Below are 19,008 nucleotides of genomic sequence, written 5' to 3' on the forward strand. Positions count from 1 at the left end.
TCTAAACCAATAAAACAGTCCTCAATGAACAAATACTCCTGTCCTCTTTCCCTTCTTCCTCTTTCTTTGACTCTGCGAGGATGAGTTCTGTACGTCTTTGATATTCTCTTCCATTCTCAATTTCCCATCTGTTTGCCATCTGACATCGTCCCTAGAGAAAAACATAATTTATAACAGTGACTATAAATCGAGTACAGGGTGGGTCAATCGTATAATACCACATCTAGTAATAACTTGTATAAACATTGAACATTAGCAACATCATCATATTCATTATACCTCTTAAACGATTTTTTGCATAATGATATCAGAAACATGTTATGTAAACATCTCATTCTTACGATTGATCGGGTGGGATAATCCTTCGCCTCCGTGTCTTTAATAGAATTATGACTTTCTGTAACGAATGTGTGGAAAATCTGAATTCTATGTCAAGACCGGAGGCTCTGATTATGCTTGTTCAAAGCTTACTTACCACTAACGATGTTGCACTTTCTAAAGGTTTAAAATAGAAAGTCTTAAAAATCGATTCATTCGACCAATCCGCCGATTTCATGATGTCTTCTACTCTAGCCCCTATGTTATATGCCTTAGTAGCTATCGCTCCTCTGACTGAATGAGCGCCATATTTCTCAATATTTATGCCTGCTTCTGCCATCACCCACCTAAGCCATCTGGCTATGGTCGCCGGTCTAACCGCTTTAAAAGGTTTACAAATCGCTATTAATAGTTGAGTTACCCCCTGCGGTCTTATTTCCCTCGTCATATCTTCGTATGCCTTTATGCATCTAACTGGGCATAATTTTGGTTGATTTGGAAAAGCCTCATATGAAATAGATTTCAAACCTGTCTTAGTCCTCTTCGAAATGAGGAAGGTCACTCCATTGGGGGACATACTCTGCCTATTAATCTCCAGTGCTCTGATATCAGACGATCTTTTACATGCTAACAGACATAAAATCATAGCTAATTTACCTGAAATTGCTTTACGTGTCAAATCTTGATTATCTGGCCATGTCAAAAATAGTCTCAGGACCTTATCTACATCCCATAATTCACTATATTTCTCGTTAGGCGGTTTAATCATTTTTACTCCTCTTAATAGTCTACAAACTAATGGGTGTTCCCCAATCGCTAGTCCATCAACTCTAGGATGTCCAGCCGATATCGCAGACCTGGCCGTGTTAATGGTTCTATAAGCTTTACCTTGCGCTGCCATCTGAGCTAAAAAATTTGCTACATGTACTACATCCGTTCCATCGGGATGTATGTTCCTCTCCAAACACCAGCTATGCCATCTAGCCCATGCTGATCTATAAGCCTTGTGTGTTCCGGGGGCCCAGGATTCGTTGATGATGTTCTCAGCCTCATTCGATAGTCCTGGCCTAATCCAAGATCCCCTGAAATCGCCCACGCTACCAGGTTGATTCCTCCTGACCTCACCAAAGGGTGACTGAGACCTCTGGGGTCTCGTATTATTAATTCTCCCTTGGGTAAGGTCAGTGGGTTTTGATAAGACATCTCCAGAAGACTGGGAAACCATACCTGACCTCTCCAATCTGGCGTTACTAGGATTAGTGATGCCCTCTGACGTCTCACCTGAGAAAGGGTCCTCATTATCATGGAGAACGGGGGAAATGCATAGTTCCTCTGATAGCCCCAGAATTGCAGGAAAGCGTCTATCGCCTCTGCCTCCGGGTCCGGTCTCCAGCTGAAAAATCGGGGTAATTGTCTGTTCAACCTCGATGCAAAAAGATCGATCTGGCATGGACCCCACCGAGACATTAGTTCCTGGAACACCCTCTCGTCCAGTTTCCAATCGCTGGAGTCTCTGAGGTATCTGGAATTCCAGTCGGCCACTACATTCTGTTGGCCCGGCAGATATTCTGCTCTCACTGAAACTCTTCTTTCCAGACAAAGTTCCCAAAATTCCTTCGCTAGTTCCGCAAGAATTCTGGATTTTGTCCCTCCCAGCCTGTTGATATATCTGACTGCTGAGATATTGTCCATCTTTAGAAGGACACAACATTGAACTCTCTCTTGTGTCCAGCATTTGACTGCAAACGATCCGGCCAGTAATTCTAGACAGTTTATATGGAGATTCGTCTCCTGATCTGACCATCTGCCCCCTGTCGATAGATTCCCGCAACGGGCTCCCCAGCCCCATCTGCTGGCGTCTGATTCTATGATCAGGTCCGGGGATGAACCAAATATGGCTCTCCCGTTCCATGCATCCATATGAATGAGCCACCAATTCAACTCTTCCCTCACTTCTGGTGAGATGTTCACTTTTGATTCGTATGAAGCGCCCTTTCTGAGGTGATATATCTTCAATCTCTGGAGTGCCCTGTAATGTAATGGCCCCGGGAAGATTGCTTGAATTGAAGCCGCAAGGCGTCCCACCAATCTCGCTATGTCCCTCAGTGATATTTCTCCCTTTGCTAGTGTGTGTCTCAATTGTTTCTTGATCTCGTTCACTTTGTGAATGGGTAAACTCAGGGTTCCTTGATCCGAGTCCACTATGAACCCTAGGAATTCCATCTTCTGTGTTGGGATTAAGCTGGATTTCTCCCAATTTATAATGAAGCCCAGGTTTTCTAATAATTCTATTGTTAATTGCACTTGTCCTACCAGTGTTTCCTTCTCCTGGCACATCAGACATATATCGTCTAGATAAATTATGAGTCGTATCCCTTGAGCTCTGAGGTGTGATACTACTGGTTTCATCATCTTGGTGAAACACCATGGGGCTGAATCCAGTCCGAAAGGGAGGCATCGAAACTCCCATGTCGTTCCTCCCCAGATGAATCTCAGAAATCTGCAGTGTTCCTCTGCTATGGGAATAGTCAGGTATGCATCCTTCAAGTCTATTCTGGCTAGCCAGTCTCCCTGAAGTAGAATATCCCTTAGTAGGTGTATCCCCTCCATTTTGAAGTGTCTGTATGCCACGTAACTGTTTAGACCTCTCAGGTTGATTATTGGTCTTGTCTTGTGTTTCCCTTTTACTAGGAACATATTGCTTATGTAACCCTTTGACTGATCTGAAACTGGACGTATGGCTTTTTTGTTTACCAAACCTCTCAACTCTCTTTCTAACAATATTTTGTCTCCTCTGTTCAAAACTATTCCCTTTGGTGGTTTCTCCTGCTGGGGTGTGTCTAGAAAATCTATATAAAAACCCTGCGCAGTCTGAATCACCCAGGTATCCCCTGATATGTTCAACCAATTCTGTAAAAATTGGGCGGTTCTCCCACCCACTTCTATGGTATTTACGCCTGGGATTGGTGGTCTCACCTGGATTGTTCTGCTGACGTTCACCTCGCCAGTTTCTGCCTCTTCCTCTACCTCTCGAAGGGAAGAACGGTGTTTGTTTGCGTTCCTCATAATCTCTCCATTGTGATCTGTCATGATAGGATCGATTGTATTGGAACCGGCCAGCCGAACGACCCCTCCCTCTGCTGGCCCGTCCAAAAATCTGTCTCCCGAACACTCTTTTAAGGGAGGCTTGAGCTTTGTCTAAAGCTGCATATGAATTTACAAATTTGGTGAGCTCCTTTATGAAGGAGTCCCCAAACAATTTCCCTTTTGCCGAAGTGGCAGATTCTGAGGAGGCCAATTCACTCAATTTTGGATCAATCTTCACTAGTAACGATCTCCTCCTTTCTGTCGTAATAGCATGATTAGCGTTTCCTAACATGCATATCGCCCTCTGTGTCCATCCGATAAGGATTGCCGGGTCAATCGGCTCTCCTTTCGTCTTCGCTTCTTCTCCCATCTGGAGAATTTTTGTGAGGGGCCCCGTCATATCCAACATCTTGTCCTGACACGAACGCCAGGATCTGTCCAGGCCCTTCCTCACATCTTTGGTAAACTTACTCATAAAAGTTATCATTTTTTCATCTATTACCGGCGTGTCCGCCGCTCCCTCAGGGAGAAGAGGTCTGGGGCATTCCGCCCTCATCTTGCTTCTCGCCTCTTTGGCTAATGGCGCTCTCAGGCGCTTCTTTAGATATGCTGAAATCCTCTTGGGAGGTTCCCATTCTGAGGATCTGGGATGGATCAGGGTTTCTGGATCGAAATCCCCTTCATCTGCTATCTCCTCCTCCTCTTTCTTCCTTTTCTTTAACGCTTCCTGATCATCGTCTGAGGAGGATATAGATAACACTTCCTCTTCATCGGGGTATTCTTCCTCCCAGTCATTCTCGCCCTCCTCTGAGGAATCTGAGGATGATACTCGTCCCCTGCGAGGCACCGTCTTACCCTTTCTCTTTCTTTTGCCACCTTTCTTTTTAGGTGGAGTGCTCGGGGGGGAGTGGGCTTCATCCGCCCTGCGAGCTAAATTACTGCCCCCTTTTGTCTTCATTCGAGCCTTAAGGCTCTTATCCGCCTCCAGGCCCTGGGATAGTCTGAGCCAATCCTCCATCAGCGCTATCTGCTGCGGATTATGTCCCAGAGAAGCCCCCAGGGCTTTCTGGAAGACAACATTCATTTCTGAATGGCTCCTCTTTTGGCTGACCCCAGCCTTCCCCTCATCACTAGAGGAACTCATGATTCCCAGGCCCTGGGGCAAAATGTTATGATATGATATATAATTATAATATATATATATATATATATATATATATATATATATATATATATTCAAATATATATAAAAGTATATATACCAGGATTTCCTTGGTATAATTTATCCAAATATAGGAGTAGATCTCAAATTTACAGGTTTTACCTGGGACTGTGCCCGATTTATGGTGCGGTGACAGAGTATTGCCTGCAGGGGCGCTGTAGAGCTGATAACAGGACGCTACGCTCGAGCGATGCGTGTTGTTGTTGCTCTTAATCCAATATATATCCGAGAGTCTCCCTCTGGGATCACACAACGTTCGTTCTGAACTGAATCCAAACACACGAAATATAACGAAGGAGAGAGCGCCGGAACTACGCGGTCCCGTCGCGCTCTCTCTTCCGTTATATAGTGCCCTCTATGACGGATCGCCGGCGTTGCGGCCGCCGGAGCACCAGCCCCGTCGCGGTCGCCGCTCCTCAGAGCCGCCTTTCCGTCGCGGAAATGTTCCGCCTGATATCGTAAACATCACGCGTCACACTAAGTGAAATAAACATGCATACACAGATTTCGAACTATTAAATATAGAAGAAAGTACTTAACTCGCTGCCGAGCAGCAAAGAAAGAGGAAGAAGGGAAAGAGGACAGGAGTATTTGTTCATTGAGGACTGTTTTATTGGTTTAGAAATGGTCACGTGGTCAGTTGGAGACCAATAGAAATGAACTACAAATGTTCAAAAAACATGGTTATTGTAGTTTTTTATAAATTTGTATTCATGTTCTTTGGAAATGTTTTCTTTGCTGCTGAACAGTAAAGTTGAAGAGTAAGCATAATCAGAGCCTCCGGTCTTGACATAGAATTCTGTGGAATAGTCGCACATGACTCAGCGCAGCCAGGGTAGTAAATGGACAGGAACAAGATGGAGCAGAGCTCTGGCAAAATTTGTCTTGCGGCAGCAGTGCTGACCCAGGAAATACCCAGATATAATGATAATGATGTGTTATTTATATAGCGCCTTAATCCAAAGCACATTACAGAGCACATATTTACATACAATATCACGCAACCGAAATTGGTACCGAGATATGTAATGTAATTTGTCTAGGACCTTTTCCCATTGGTATGGCCTCAAAGCGCTGTCGGTGACTGCCTTCAGGAAGATTCGGTGAGGGAGACTGAATGCAGAAACAGCCAAAGCCTCACACACTGTTTAGCAGATGTCTAAATTGGTATATATTCTTGTAATTTACAGACATTTTTTTGTTGGGGTGAGTCGTGGGACTAATAATAATAGCAGAGTCCAACTTCCATTACTCCTTAAGAGTTTCTTGCTGAATCACTATCAGACATGTTTCGAATTTGAAATTGTGGGCATTTTTAGGTTCCCACAATGCTCTTTGCTTTTATGCAAATGACATGTCTGGGTTCTATTAAGATTTGCTGTGTTGCATGATCTGACTGGGGCTTGCATCTCTCAGCCCTGCACCCCCTCCCCACCGTTCTGCCCTCTCCCTAACCCTACCCCGGGAGAAGACGGATCAGCCAGTAAACAGTAAAAAATATTTCCATTTACTGCTCTGGGCTCAATCTCTATTCCCTGCACTCTATTCCCTGCACTTCATTTGCAAGGCTGTGTTTTGCCTCACATATGGTTTCCCAGGTGGGACAGTGGTGTAGAATTGAAAATAAAGGTTTTTGCATTTCCCTTCGCTCCTTGCCATGCAGCTGCACAGCACAGAGAAAACTGGGCCTCTCTGCAAATTGTGGATCCTTTGCAAAGGTCTCTGCATGAATGCCGAGAATCTGCAATCAGCATCACCGGGGTGCAAATTACAAGTAGTATTCCACGTAAAATGGCGTGGAAGCTGGCGGTCTCTTCATGTCCAGTTCTCCTCATTCAGCAGAAATAGCTTGCTGGCCATTTGTGTGTTAATGGTTTAAGTGGCATGATTTCATTAACATGGTTTACATAAATGAGGCCTCGTTTGGTCTATGGTTTCTCATTTTAAACACACCACGTCTGTTGGTCAGATTAGGTGCTTAAAATGGACCAGTGACCAGCACCAAAAAACATGAATGGAGCATCTTTTAAAGAGGTCACTGGGAGCCAGTCCTACGTCTCTTGCGCTCTCCCTCTCGTTGGTGTTCCCCTCCTCTTTCTCTTTCCAGCCCTCTTTCGGTGTTCCAGTGTGTGTGTGTGTGTGTGTGTGTATTTCTCTCTCTCTCTCTCTCTCTCTCTTTCTCTCTCTCTATCTCTCTCTCTATCTCTCTCTCTATCTCTGGTGCCCCCCCACTCTCCAGCTTGAGTAAACACATTTTCAAGATGAAAACCGGGATACCAACAACATAAAAGAACTACCCTTAGCCCCTCGTAGCCCTTTCCCCATCATAATGCTGACTTAACCCCCTGTCCCACCATCTCCCTCATCCCATACTATTCCAGCACTGCTCCCTTTATATAAAAAATATATATTGCAAATTGTGCAGTTTAAGCTTTGAATGTTGGCCTTTTAAATGAGCCTTTAGTCCGATTGGTATTGCAGGCTCTGCCATTAATTTGTTTCTGAGCCGGTCACTGTGGCATTACCAGTTAATGTCTTGGCAGGTTCCTGTGAGAAACCCGAAGGTGTCTCACCCGCTAGTCTCCGTGGATCTCTCTCTCAGGTGTCCAGGGCGCAGCCATCACCTTTGGATTCAGACCTGGGGGTGGGCCAGTGCGGGAGGATCATCTAGGTGACGAGTCCTCGGGGAGTGGGAGTAGGACACCCGATGGTGAGACGCGGAATCCCTCTCTTCCCTGTAACACCTTAATCCCTTCCTATCAGATGGGATATTTAGAAACTCAACCCCCCACCCCCAAAACGCCCTTTTCTGCATGAACACTTTCTCATGGACTGCCCACTCCCGGAGAAAACACACCCGAGCCGTGTACATGACCTGTCACAATACTATGGTATGGGGAGTTCAGGCAATTATCCAAAATCACTCATACCTGTCTTTCATTACAGTTCTTCACACGGATAAAAGGCAGAGCATGAGAGCACAGCGAGGCAAAACACACCAAGGTACAGTAGTTTCGAGTTGGCAGTTGAACGAGGGGAGAAAGATGGCCAGGCACAAGAGGCAACACCCTTGACCTTGTTAAAGCCATTACTTTCAAGAAACCTTCAAGGCAGAAAACGTAAGATCAGGAAACGAGGCTAAAGAATCCTGTATTGTATGTCAGAGATATCGAGGGTCCTCCTGCGTAATTGACCAAGGCGGGGAGGAACAGCAGATGCTGTGGTATTGTCCTTGGTTCCAAGAACAAAGACGCAACAGAGAACAACACAGCTGGTGAGTTGGGAAGCACGGTCTGGGTTGAAGTCAAGGTTGCAAGCAGCAACATTGTAAAGTGGGCGCTGGAGGGAACATTGTTAAACGCGTGTGGTGAAAGATGCGAGTGAAGCTAAATTGCTGGTGAATATTTGAAAATTAGAAGAAAAGATAAGATACCGTTGACGGAGTGGTCCGGCACTGTGAATGTGCTCAATCGAAGGTCTCTGTACGGTATCTTGATGAAAGGAAATTAAAGCAGATCGATGTGAAGTGTAAATTGTGTGAAGTGAACCAAAGTGGTCCTGCAACGGTTTAAGCAAAACCCATTGCCCATTCAAAAGTCTTTGATTCTGCTATGAAAAGAGGATCTGAGCCCGGACGAGGGGGTGCCATGGTCTGACCCCGAACGAGGGAGACCAAATTGTGAACATTGTAGAAAAGGGGTCTGAGCCCAGACAAGGAGAACCCGTGGTCCAAGCCCGAAGGAGGGAAACTTTTATGGTTTTTTTGCTACATCAGGCCCTCTGCATTAAGAGACTGTTATTGTGAGAGAGACTTAGGCAGAAGGCCCTATTGCCTATGTTCTGAGCTGTTACCTCGTGGCCAAGAAGCTAGAGTGTGTGCGAAGGTTAAAATAGGCATTTTACCAACTCATTGAAGTTCAATAAACACACTTAAACTGTGATCAATTGTCTGTCTTCACTGTTTGATACCATGCCTTCCTTACATACCAGAAAGGACTTGGGTTTGAGCCCAACCTTTGATGGAAAAATTATGAAAGTGTTATGAAGTTAATTGAGTTGAATAATTGTTGCAGAGTGACGTTGTCACACTCCCTTTCCCCAAAACCGGGGCAGGGTTTTTAAAGTTAAAAAAATCTCTGGACAGGGACAAAGGGCCGAATTCCCAGACAGGCCCAGCTCTCGTTCAGTGTTCCATTTCCTCTCTTGTGTGTGTTCTTCTCCCTTGTGCACTGTATTTGTCAGTGAAGAGGGGAAGCCGAAATCCCCCTGCCTCCCATCCCACCAGGCACGCCATTCGGAAGAAGAGCCGAAGGAATCATGACCGTTCGTACCATTCGGGACCGATCCCCACTGCTCCTCTGATTGACAAATACGAGGAGAGGTACCCACTCCACCAAACCTACAGCGCAGGGCAAGTAGACACTGACTAGAGTGGATGAGGAGCCTCTGGATGCCCTTAAGGACACTTCAATTGCAGCCTCGATTAAAATGCAGAGGAACGTACTCTTGTTCGAGACACCACGACATAGCAGAGTTGGACATGAAGCACATGTGCAATCCGCACATCAGGACATAATCACGCACCCAAATACATGAACACTTGCCTACAGTTCTATAACCTAGAGGACAGTCACATATACATACTGTCTTTGCCTTTATTATTTTGTCATTCGCTTGACTGCAGCAACGTGGAAACCACAAGAAGCAAGAGATCCTGTGTAAATGCTTGCATATGCTTATATGAAATTAACTCTATGGAACTTCAGGAGCACCTAAGGAACCTGACCGCACCATACACAACTAACATATGGATACTATAGAGCAGCATGACGAGGCTAGGTACCACGCCATGGCTCAGGTAAATTACAAGTAGGCCACTACCGTCTCAGTGAAAGCTGAGCTGAATTCAGAGCAAACAGAAGAGCAAACCGTGTGAGACAGGGCCTGCTGTGTGCTGAATGATGAGAACAAACACTCTCATAGTCTGTGGTGGTTCACACACGTTACAATTCAGACACATAGTTGTTCTTATTACCTTCAAAAGGATGGCCTGGGAGCGACAGCTCTGACCAATCATAGATCAGGACCCTAGGGGTGGGTAGCAACGGGCACGGACCAATGATCAGTCCCTCACATTGCAACATTATAAAAGTAGCATTTTTGGGGATGGACCAGGCCAGCCATCTGACATGGAAGAGACAATAATCTAACAGCTATAGGGACGGCTATAGCAGAACTACCACTCAGAGCCCAATCCACTCGCACGATAGGTTTACTGGAGATGGACACAGATTGTGATGTCATGCTGACGACATAGCACTACAAAACTGGCCTGCGAGCCAGAGATTTGGAGAAGTTCCAGGGGCCTGTTCCTCAGGCTGATCCCAGTTGGTTTTGACTGTAATAAACCGCAGTTTGAACTTGCTGTCTATCTGAGGCTGCATTCCTTTTGGGAAGGGAAGGAGTTGGGCCTTCCATGAGGTCTGAGTTTGCGAACTCCTAGCACCCCTCGGCCTGCCTGGGAGTTTCATCCTAACATCACTCTTTCGCTTGCTCTCTCTTCCTCGTCCACTTCCTCTTCTGTCTCTCCTGCTGACCTTTTCTATATTTCTTTTCCTCTTGTTTGCTTGCCTTTAGTTCTCCCATTCTACGCCCTTCTTGCTCTTGCTTCAGCGCTGTTTTATTCTCTACATATTTATCCACTGGTCAGACTTACTTTTTATGTTACACTGCACTTTACTGTTGTTTTTGTGGCTCGTATCGACAGGGGGCACTCTGCGGCATTACAAGCCCTTTGGCACTCATTTGTACTTAAGTAAACATGCGTGCCAAATGTGGGTAATGTTGGTTGAATCAATTGGGTCTTTTAGGTTCAAAAATAGTATTTCTTAAAGGATTGGGCCAGTCTTTTTTTCACTATTGGCATTACTGTAGAACAGCGAAAGCTATCTGGTGTGCATTTTGTACCGCGCCCATGTGGAATCATGTGCCACAAGGGAGATGTACCCAATTCACTCCAAGATTCTTGTCACATGGCCACATCATCCACCATTGCCACTATTCGAATTAGAGGCAAACTCACTAAGCTATCAAGTCCATGCAATAAAAAATTCAACCCACGAAATATTATTACTAATCTATATTAAAAGCTGAAATATCTGACTCTAAAATTGGTCATTTCTTTTTTCTCTCCTTTTCTAAAATCTAGATAGCATATTCGTCATCGTCGCCAGGGAACTATGTGGTAAGTGCCCCTTTTCCCCCGCCGCTGATGACACGGATGCGCTAGTGCATGGAATGTTGCAACGAATACTTAAAATATCTCACGCCATTAATGGTGGAAGAAAAAATAAGTATGTCTGATATGCAAAGTCTTACTTAGCTTAGACTTTGCTTGTCGGTTCTCAGTTAACCTATGAGGTTGATAGTGAGCTTGTGGATGGATTAACTTGCGTAGATGAAATGGGAACTACACTACATTGCACCACTGTTATACCTTCCTTCCCAACACCGACTGTTCACCAGCTTGAGGTCGTCCTAAAAGATTCATCCTGCATGATATCCTGCTAAAGCTGATAGCTTGTGTGATAGTATACTAAATGTGATGGGATGTATTATCCTTCCAAAGTGGTTAACTGTATGATAACCCCCATGGTGACAGGTTGCATGCTATACCCTCACCTGCTGCACTGTATGATGTTGCCTAAAGTGACGGCTGTAATATATCCCCTAAAATGATGGGATGTATGATATCCCCCTAGGTGACAGGCTGTTTGGCTTTGTTGATGCAACTTTTTCAGTGGTTATTTTGCTCTACCGAATTTTGGTAGTCAAAACAGGTTTTGTTTTTCTTTTAATGGGAAGATCCCCTCCTATGCCCACCTTCCTCTGCCCAGCCCCCAACTCCTCACCCCATCCCACCCTCTCTTGCCCTCTCCCTGTCTCTCGATACATAATGTATCTATAAAGATATCAATAAAAAAGCATTTAAATAAAAACATATGGTTAATCTATGAAAAGTAAAGTTTACAAACAGTAGGAATAACAAGGATAAGGTACAAACACGTGTTATATTATCAACCATAACACTTGAAGTATAAACACTATAACACTGCAAATACAACCTTAAGTCACTCACTTCAACTATGGTATGATATACCCTGCCTAATATTCAAGCAAGTGTTAACATTGGATTTGTAGTAGTATGTAGTAGTGTTTCATGGTTGAATTTGTAGTGGTGTTTGTACCTTAACATTGTTATTCGTACTCTTTGTAAAGTTTACTTGTTCAATTAACCTTAGCTCTTTATTTATGAAGGTTTTCTGGTATTTTATTTGTGTTTTTCTTATATGGCTTTGCAGTGTGTGGTTTGACTGTATGGGATATGTGTATGGGAAGGCTGAGTGGCCGATGAGTGTTTGGTATGTGAGCATCTGGCATTTAATGTGTCAGATTTACGGTGTATGGGTATATGGAGTATGAGTGTATGGCTTATGAGTGTGTGACGTGTGAGTGTATGGCATAAAATTAGCGTATAATTGTTTCATGTAAAGTCATGAAAAACACATCCTATATGTAGGACAACTGTCATTAAAGTGGGGTTTTAATTTGATGTGAGTTTTTATAGGCAGAGGAGGCATAACATGTACACAATTTACATCTCTTATAAGACATACATGTATGAACTTTACTTTTCTGCTTACGCATTATGAATCTTATTGGTAGGTGCAATTGTCTTGCAATTTAAAGTTATTGTAAGCTATGTTTTTGGGAAGGAGTCATCCACCTTGTTGGCATGTATGTGCATCATGCACTGTAATGGCACGTAAAGGGTTTAAAGTGCCATGCTTCTGTATAATAGTTGTGTACAAAATAGAGTGCAGGATTTTTCCTAACAGAAATCCGATAGCACAATCTAAATCGCAACAGATATTTTCTCTTTCACATGGGTAAACATGCTTGATGTATTTTTGAATGTGAAATAGTTAATTTGTGTATAGCACAATGCATTGTTTTGCTTTCTTCAAGCACTATTTTATATTGGTTTGGTCTTTCCTTGATGTTTTGGAAAGACTACAACACTGAAGCAAGACATATGGGAGTCTTATTTCTTGCACTGTGGGCTATATAGACCAGGCCTCCTTTCTTGGTTAGTTCCATTATTAAACTGTGGAAACAGTGAAACGTAGGTCTTTTTTGTGTTCTGTGTTTGAGGAAATAAATGCCGACTCTGCAACCCTCGTTTTTGGGTGATGCTTTATTTTTGAATTTTGCAATTTTGTGTACCGCAGTGGCCATCTCTTTGAGTATGCAATTATGCTCAATTGCTCCTTTGGTTCTCATTCTCATATATAAAATATATATATGTGTGTGTGTGTGTATATATGTGTGTGTGTGTGTGTGTGTGTGTGTGTGTGTGTGTGTGTATATATATATATATATATATATATATATATATATATATATATATATATATATATATATATATTTCTGAGGCTTGTGGAATCTGCTTAGCTCACATGCTGTGCATAGGCCGACATCTAGTGGAAGCTGCGGAGTATTAGTTTGTTTTTCGAAACTCGAAAATGGGCATCGACACATGGCGTGCCAGTAATACTATCCCTAGTGTGACGTCCACTGTACCCATGATCCCTCACGCGTGTAGGACCCTCAGATTGTTTTTTTCTGCCATACTTGACGGAAGCATTGTTGCGGAGTTCCCTGGCTTTCAGCCATTTTGCTAAAAATCATATTTAATTCCCCTTTCTTTCACTCCCACGTCGAGATCTGAAGATCGACGCCGGTCTGAAAAACAAAACAACCGTCGAGACTGCAACGGCAGACTTTGGGCCTCGGAAGGCCTCTGGCCCTGCAAGTAGGGAGAGGGGGGGGTGGAAACATACTCACTATTATTTCCTACATACACTAGCCCGCTGCCATAAGGTGACATATAGAGAGTACTCCATTTAGTACCCTTGGGTTGACAAACACGCCACCTGTAATCTCTGTTTGCCTAGGGACCACCCCGAAGCTAACAGCAGAGCTTGTAGCCTGTTTAAGGCGACAACACTAAAGGACCGCTCCACTAAACGTTGGGCCCACCATGCCAGGCATCTTGAGGCCATGGAAGTGGGGGGTGCCATCACTTTCGGATGGCGAGGGCACAGGGGCGTCTAAAGACACCCAAACGCTAGTCCGTGACCTCGGAGGATTGCCCGGCGGGGCAGTTATGGGGACCACACCCAGCGACACAAGCGCTACCCAAACTACTACACCTAAACACACTAAGGTCAGCCGAGACTCAACACACGTGTCGAGTTCTCGGATAAAGGAGGCACATAGAGAGCAGTCCACAGAATCGGTGTCCTCTGGGCATTCCAGGTCCAGATCGCCGCACGACACACGGCAACCGTCCACAGTTGCCAAAAGTGCCTCGCTCCCCAAAGTCACGGAGGTGTATCCGTCAGATGACAAATCCGATCTCCACCCCCAAGTTGCACGCTTAGAGTCGGCTCCGGCAGCCCGTCCGGCGCCTGCCTCCGAAAGGTCGACGTGCACACTCGAAAGATTCAGAGATTACCCTTCACACCCCCGAATCTCGACGCCAGGCGTCAAAAGGTTCAGATAGGGTCAAAACATCAGGAAAACACTCTTCTACTCAAGGGGAAGGGGATAAACAGCAGAAAAAGTCATCACACTTAACTTCTGCACCCCAGGTACACAAGTCTTCAGATAAGGATAGATCCAAGACCCCTGTCCCTGTATCTAAACCCAAACCTATCCCTCCCACTCCTCAGGATATGGGTATAGAAGAGGAACCTCAACAGGAGGTTGTCATCCCCAGCTCCAGAGAATGGAGCAGTGAGGACATAGATAGGGTAATGAGGAGGATGTCTTCCCTGGCTGATTTCTACGGAAAAAACCCAGATCATTTCCTCTGTTATCAGAGTACCCCTGACAACGCTACTCCTTCAGGATCCAGGGACCCTCGGCCTCCTAATAAGAGACCTCAGTTTGGGACTCCAACTCAGAGCCTGATTTCAGACCCTTACTACATCCAACCTTACCAGCAATATAGTGAGGATCCAGACATAGAAATATTGGACGACCAAACAGGCGTCAATTATTATGGAGATGACGAGGGCCAAGATGGGGAGGAGGAAGACGAGGCAGAAGTCTACGATATAAGACTCTCCTGTCCGCAAGAAACCACAGGTTACTGACTCTCCAGTAGTTAACCAGCCCCTTCTAAATGAGGTCTTAACTAGAGCGGCAGAGCACTTCCATTTGGACACTCAGGGGGTGCAAGAAGAGAGGAACTTTGCAGAGGTAATCATGGGGACAAAAAAACCCATTGCCCAAGCCATTCCAATTCTGAAGTCCATCCAATGCAGAATTGATCCTTCCCTCCTCACCTCTAATCTCACCAGGGCTGTAAACCCCAGAATTGAAAAGATGTTCAGGGCCGCCCAGTCAGACCCACTTTATCACTCTGCTGGCGAGTTACAATTGCCACCAGTGGGAACAAGTAGCTGCTCTCATTGACTCCGCACCGGAACCACTAAAGGGCCAGTTAGCCCAAATCACGTCGAGGGCAGAGCCGTGTCAGGTTGCATTCTAAAGACGACCTTTGACGCCGCTGATAATGCAGGCCGGCTCATAGCGGAGAGCACCGTCATTAAGAGGCACGCTTGGCTTAGGCAGTCAGGGTTTAAACCCGAGACCCTAGCTACCCTTATTGACATGCCGGTGCAACCGAATGTCTTGTTTGGCAAAGCAGTAGAGGAGGCACTCAAAACTACCAAAGACGAGTACGATACACTTAAGTCCCTGGGATAATTGACTAATAAGCCCACAAACCAAAGAGGGAATAGTAATTTTCGTTGCTCACATGGCCAAAATTCCCAGAGGGGCTCCAATTACACACAGGGGCAGGTTACATCGTGGGGTGGCAACCAACAGACTACCCAAAGTTACAGCAGAGGTAATAAGAGAGGCTGTGGTAGAGGAAGAGGCAGCCCAGCCAGAGGCGGTACGTCTCCTGGCAAACAGTGACATTCCGCTCAGGGTCCCTTCCCACGCATCCCCAGTAGGGGGGGCATTTCCAACTTCACCCAAGCATGGGAAGGGATCACATTGGACAGATGGGTGCTGTCCACAGTGTCCACAGGATACTGCATCGAACTGCTGGAGCGCCCCCGTAACCACCCTCCAAGACAAAAAATACACTCCCTGGACCACCAGAAGATCCTCCTTGAGGAAATCATCAATCTTCTCTCAAAGGACGCGATAGAACTCGTCCCGGGCAACCAGGTAAACAAGGGTATTTATTCAACTTACTTCCTTGTGCCAAAAAAATGATTTGACAATGCGCCCAATATTAGATTTACGCCCTGCAAACAAGTATGTCAAGCCCCAAAAGTTTTGCAGGAATGGTTGGCGAAACTATGGTCCCTTTTACGATCCGGAAATACAGGCTGTAGTCACTACAGACGCGTCCGTATCTGGGTGCGGAGCACACCTCCTTCACCACACAGCTCAGGGTCTCTGGTCTCACACAGTGGCCAAGAATCACATCAGTCTGCTAGAGCTTCTGGCAGTCTTCAGAGCGCTTCGAGCGTTCAAACCCCACCTGATGAACCTGTCAGTGCAGATCTTAACAGACAGCACGACAGCCTTGTTGTACATAAACAAGCAGGGAGGGACTTGTTCGCCAAATCTGTCCAAGCTTCCCCAGAAAATTTGGACATGGGTACTCAGACGGAACATTTACCTGTCATCTGAACATGTTCCAGGGGATCTTAATTCACTAGCAGACGCTTTGAGCAGAGATCCCCTCCCAGAATAACACGAATGGTGTCTGCACAGAGAAGTCGTAGAAGACCTCTTCTCACAGTGGGGTTTCCCCACTATAGACCTATTCGCCACAAGCGAAAACAGACAATGCCCAGGATTTGCATCCAGGTTTCCCCAGCCAGACTCCAAGGGGAACGCCCTGTGGATGAACTGGTCAGGGATGTTTGTCTATGCTTTTCCACCAACGCCTCTCATGAGGAAGGTGGTCAACAAGATGCACAGGGAATCGATGACACTCATCCTAGTTGCTCCCATGTGGGCGAGACAACCGTGGTTCCCACACCTGCGCAGACTAGCAGTGTGCGAACCCATCAGACTCCCGTGCTGGCACAACCTACTATCCCAGCACCAAGGTCAAACAGAGCATCCTCAACCCAACTCAATGAACTTGGCATCATGGCTCCTGAAGTCTGGGAGGTTTGGACATCTCACCCTGCCACAGAGATGCATGGATATCCTAAAGGAATCAAGGAAACCAAACACAAGGCACTGTTACTTTGATAAATGGAAAAGATTTGTTATCCGATGCCAGAATAAACATATCAACCCGGTTGATTGCACTCCTTCCAGTATTGTCACCTACATGCTCCACCTGCTCGACACAGGATTGGTATTTAATTCACTCAAGGTACACCTGGCGGCGCTGTCAGCCTACACCACCTCCCATAACAAGGTGTTGTGGTGGAAAGTACCAGTGGTTAAAGCATTTATTGAAGGGGTAAAGAGGCTTCACCCTCCAATTTCAAACCCACCACCAGGATGGGACCTTAATGTGGTGCTAAACTCATGCCCCCCCCTTCAAACCCATGCATAAAGCCAGTCTCAAACACCTGACCTATAAAACTGCCTTCTTAGTAGCCATTACATCCATAAGAAGGGTCAGTGAAATTCAGGCAGGATCCTTTCTTTACTGTTCATAAGGATAAACTGGTTCTACAAACTCATCCTAGGTTCTCACCTAAGTTAATTTCTAAATTCCACATTAACCAGTCTATTGAGCTACCGGCCTTCTTCCATGAACCCAAAAGCTCTGCTGAGGTGAAACTACACACTCTAGATGTGCGAAGAGCGGTCCTCTACTATGTAGACAAGACCAGACCGCTAAGAAAAACAGACAAACTGTTTGTCTCCGTAGCTACAGGCAGAGAGGGAGATTGTGTCTCTAAAGTTGCCATCTCGAAATGGATAGTCAAATGTATCCAACTGTGTTACTCCCTTTCAGAAAAAACTCTGCCTTTTACGCCAAGAGCCCACTCTACAAGAGGCACTGGGGCCACTCTGGCTTTCATTGCAAATGTACCCCTTGACACCATTTGCAAAGCAGCTACATGGAGCTCGATTCACACTTTTACTCAGCACTACTGCATTGACACTCATTCCAAGACAGATACTCAAGTGGGACAAGCAGTTCTAAGACACCTGTTCGCTCATGACCCTTCTCACACCCCACCTCCTTCTAACACTGCTTGCTAATCTATGCACAGCATGTGATCTAAGCAGATTCCACAAGCCTCAGAAGGGATGCATTACTCACCGTAATTGTATTTCTGATGCTTGTATCTGCTTAGATTCACATGCGCCCGCCCTTCCTCCCCTCAGAGAGAAGGCGCATGGATGCTTGTAGTCTTATCTATCTATCTGCTTGGATAATCTGTACTCGTGCTATTCCTCATGCTACCTCATGTCAGAAAAAATACAATCTGAGGGTCCTACACGCGTGAGGGTCATGAGTACAGTGGACGTCACACTAGGGATAGTATTACTGGCACACCCTGTGTTGACGGCCATTTTCGAGTTTCGAAAAACAAACTGTAATACCCCGCAGCTTCCACTATATGTCGGCCTATGCACAGCATGTGAATCTGAGCAGACACAAGCATCAGAAATACGATTACGGTGAGTAATGTATCATATATTTATATTTTATATATATCATAAAACTGACTTCAAAATCAGTTAGGTTAGACTTTGCTGTGAATTTCTATGTATATTAGTGTAGTCTGTAAGAACTGTACCCCTAGGCGTAGGAGATGTACATTTTGTCTGCAGTTCTTACAGAAGATGTACATTCATTCTGCACATCTTGTATACCCCATATGAATATGAAAGCTTAAACTTTGATGTCATTTTTTGGACATGTAGGAGGCATATAGAAGTTTTACATTTCATAAATGTCTGCAATTTACATCTCCTGTACATTTTAAACCCCACATGAAAGTCAGTCCTATATGTATAGTAGTGTACATGTACATCTTAAGTGTCGATAGAACATGTCACTGTGTGTTTGATGACGCTATACATAAACAATAGCAGGCATTAGGAAACATCTATACTACATTTAAGCATAAGGGGTTCTTAATAATGGACACGATTATATGTTTGCATCTTATGTGGAAGAGAGATTTGTTGAATGCTGTGTACTAGCTCCTTCTTCCCAAGTGGTAGCTCCTGGTCACTGGTTAATGCTAGAGAGCTGTGTTTAGCTACTGCTTTCCCAACCCTAGTTTCGAACCCTGATCTTGGAT

General features: G+C 45.1%; 1 protein-coding gene across 6 annotated transcripts in view; it reads left to right on the forward strand.

Annotated features, from left to right (window-relative positions):
- LOC138572668 (single-stranded DNA-binding protein 3-like) overlaps nucleotides 1–19,008 on the forward strand; it is a 1,217,622-nt gene that overhangs the window by 1,114,023 nt on the left and 84,591 nt on the right. For all 6 annotated transcript variants that reach the window (XM_069649275.1, XM_069649276.1, XM_069649277.1 and 3 more), the window contains one exon: nucleotides 10,836–10,871. In XM_069649275.1, coding sequence (XP_069505376.1) covers nucleotides 10,836–10,871 — 36 coding nt within the window. The remainder of the gene's footprint in view (nucleotides 1–10,835; nucleotides 10,872–19,008) is intronic.

This window comes from Ambystoma mexicanum, chromosome 1p, assembly GCF_040938575.1.
Source record: "Ambystoma mexicanum isolate Mex_15411 chromosome 1p, UKY_AmexF1_1, whole genome shotgun sequence".
Classification (NCBI taxonomy): Eukaryota; Metazoa; Chordata; class Amphibia; order Caudata; family Ambystomatidae; genus Ambystoma; species Ambystoma mexicanum.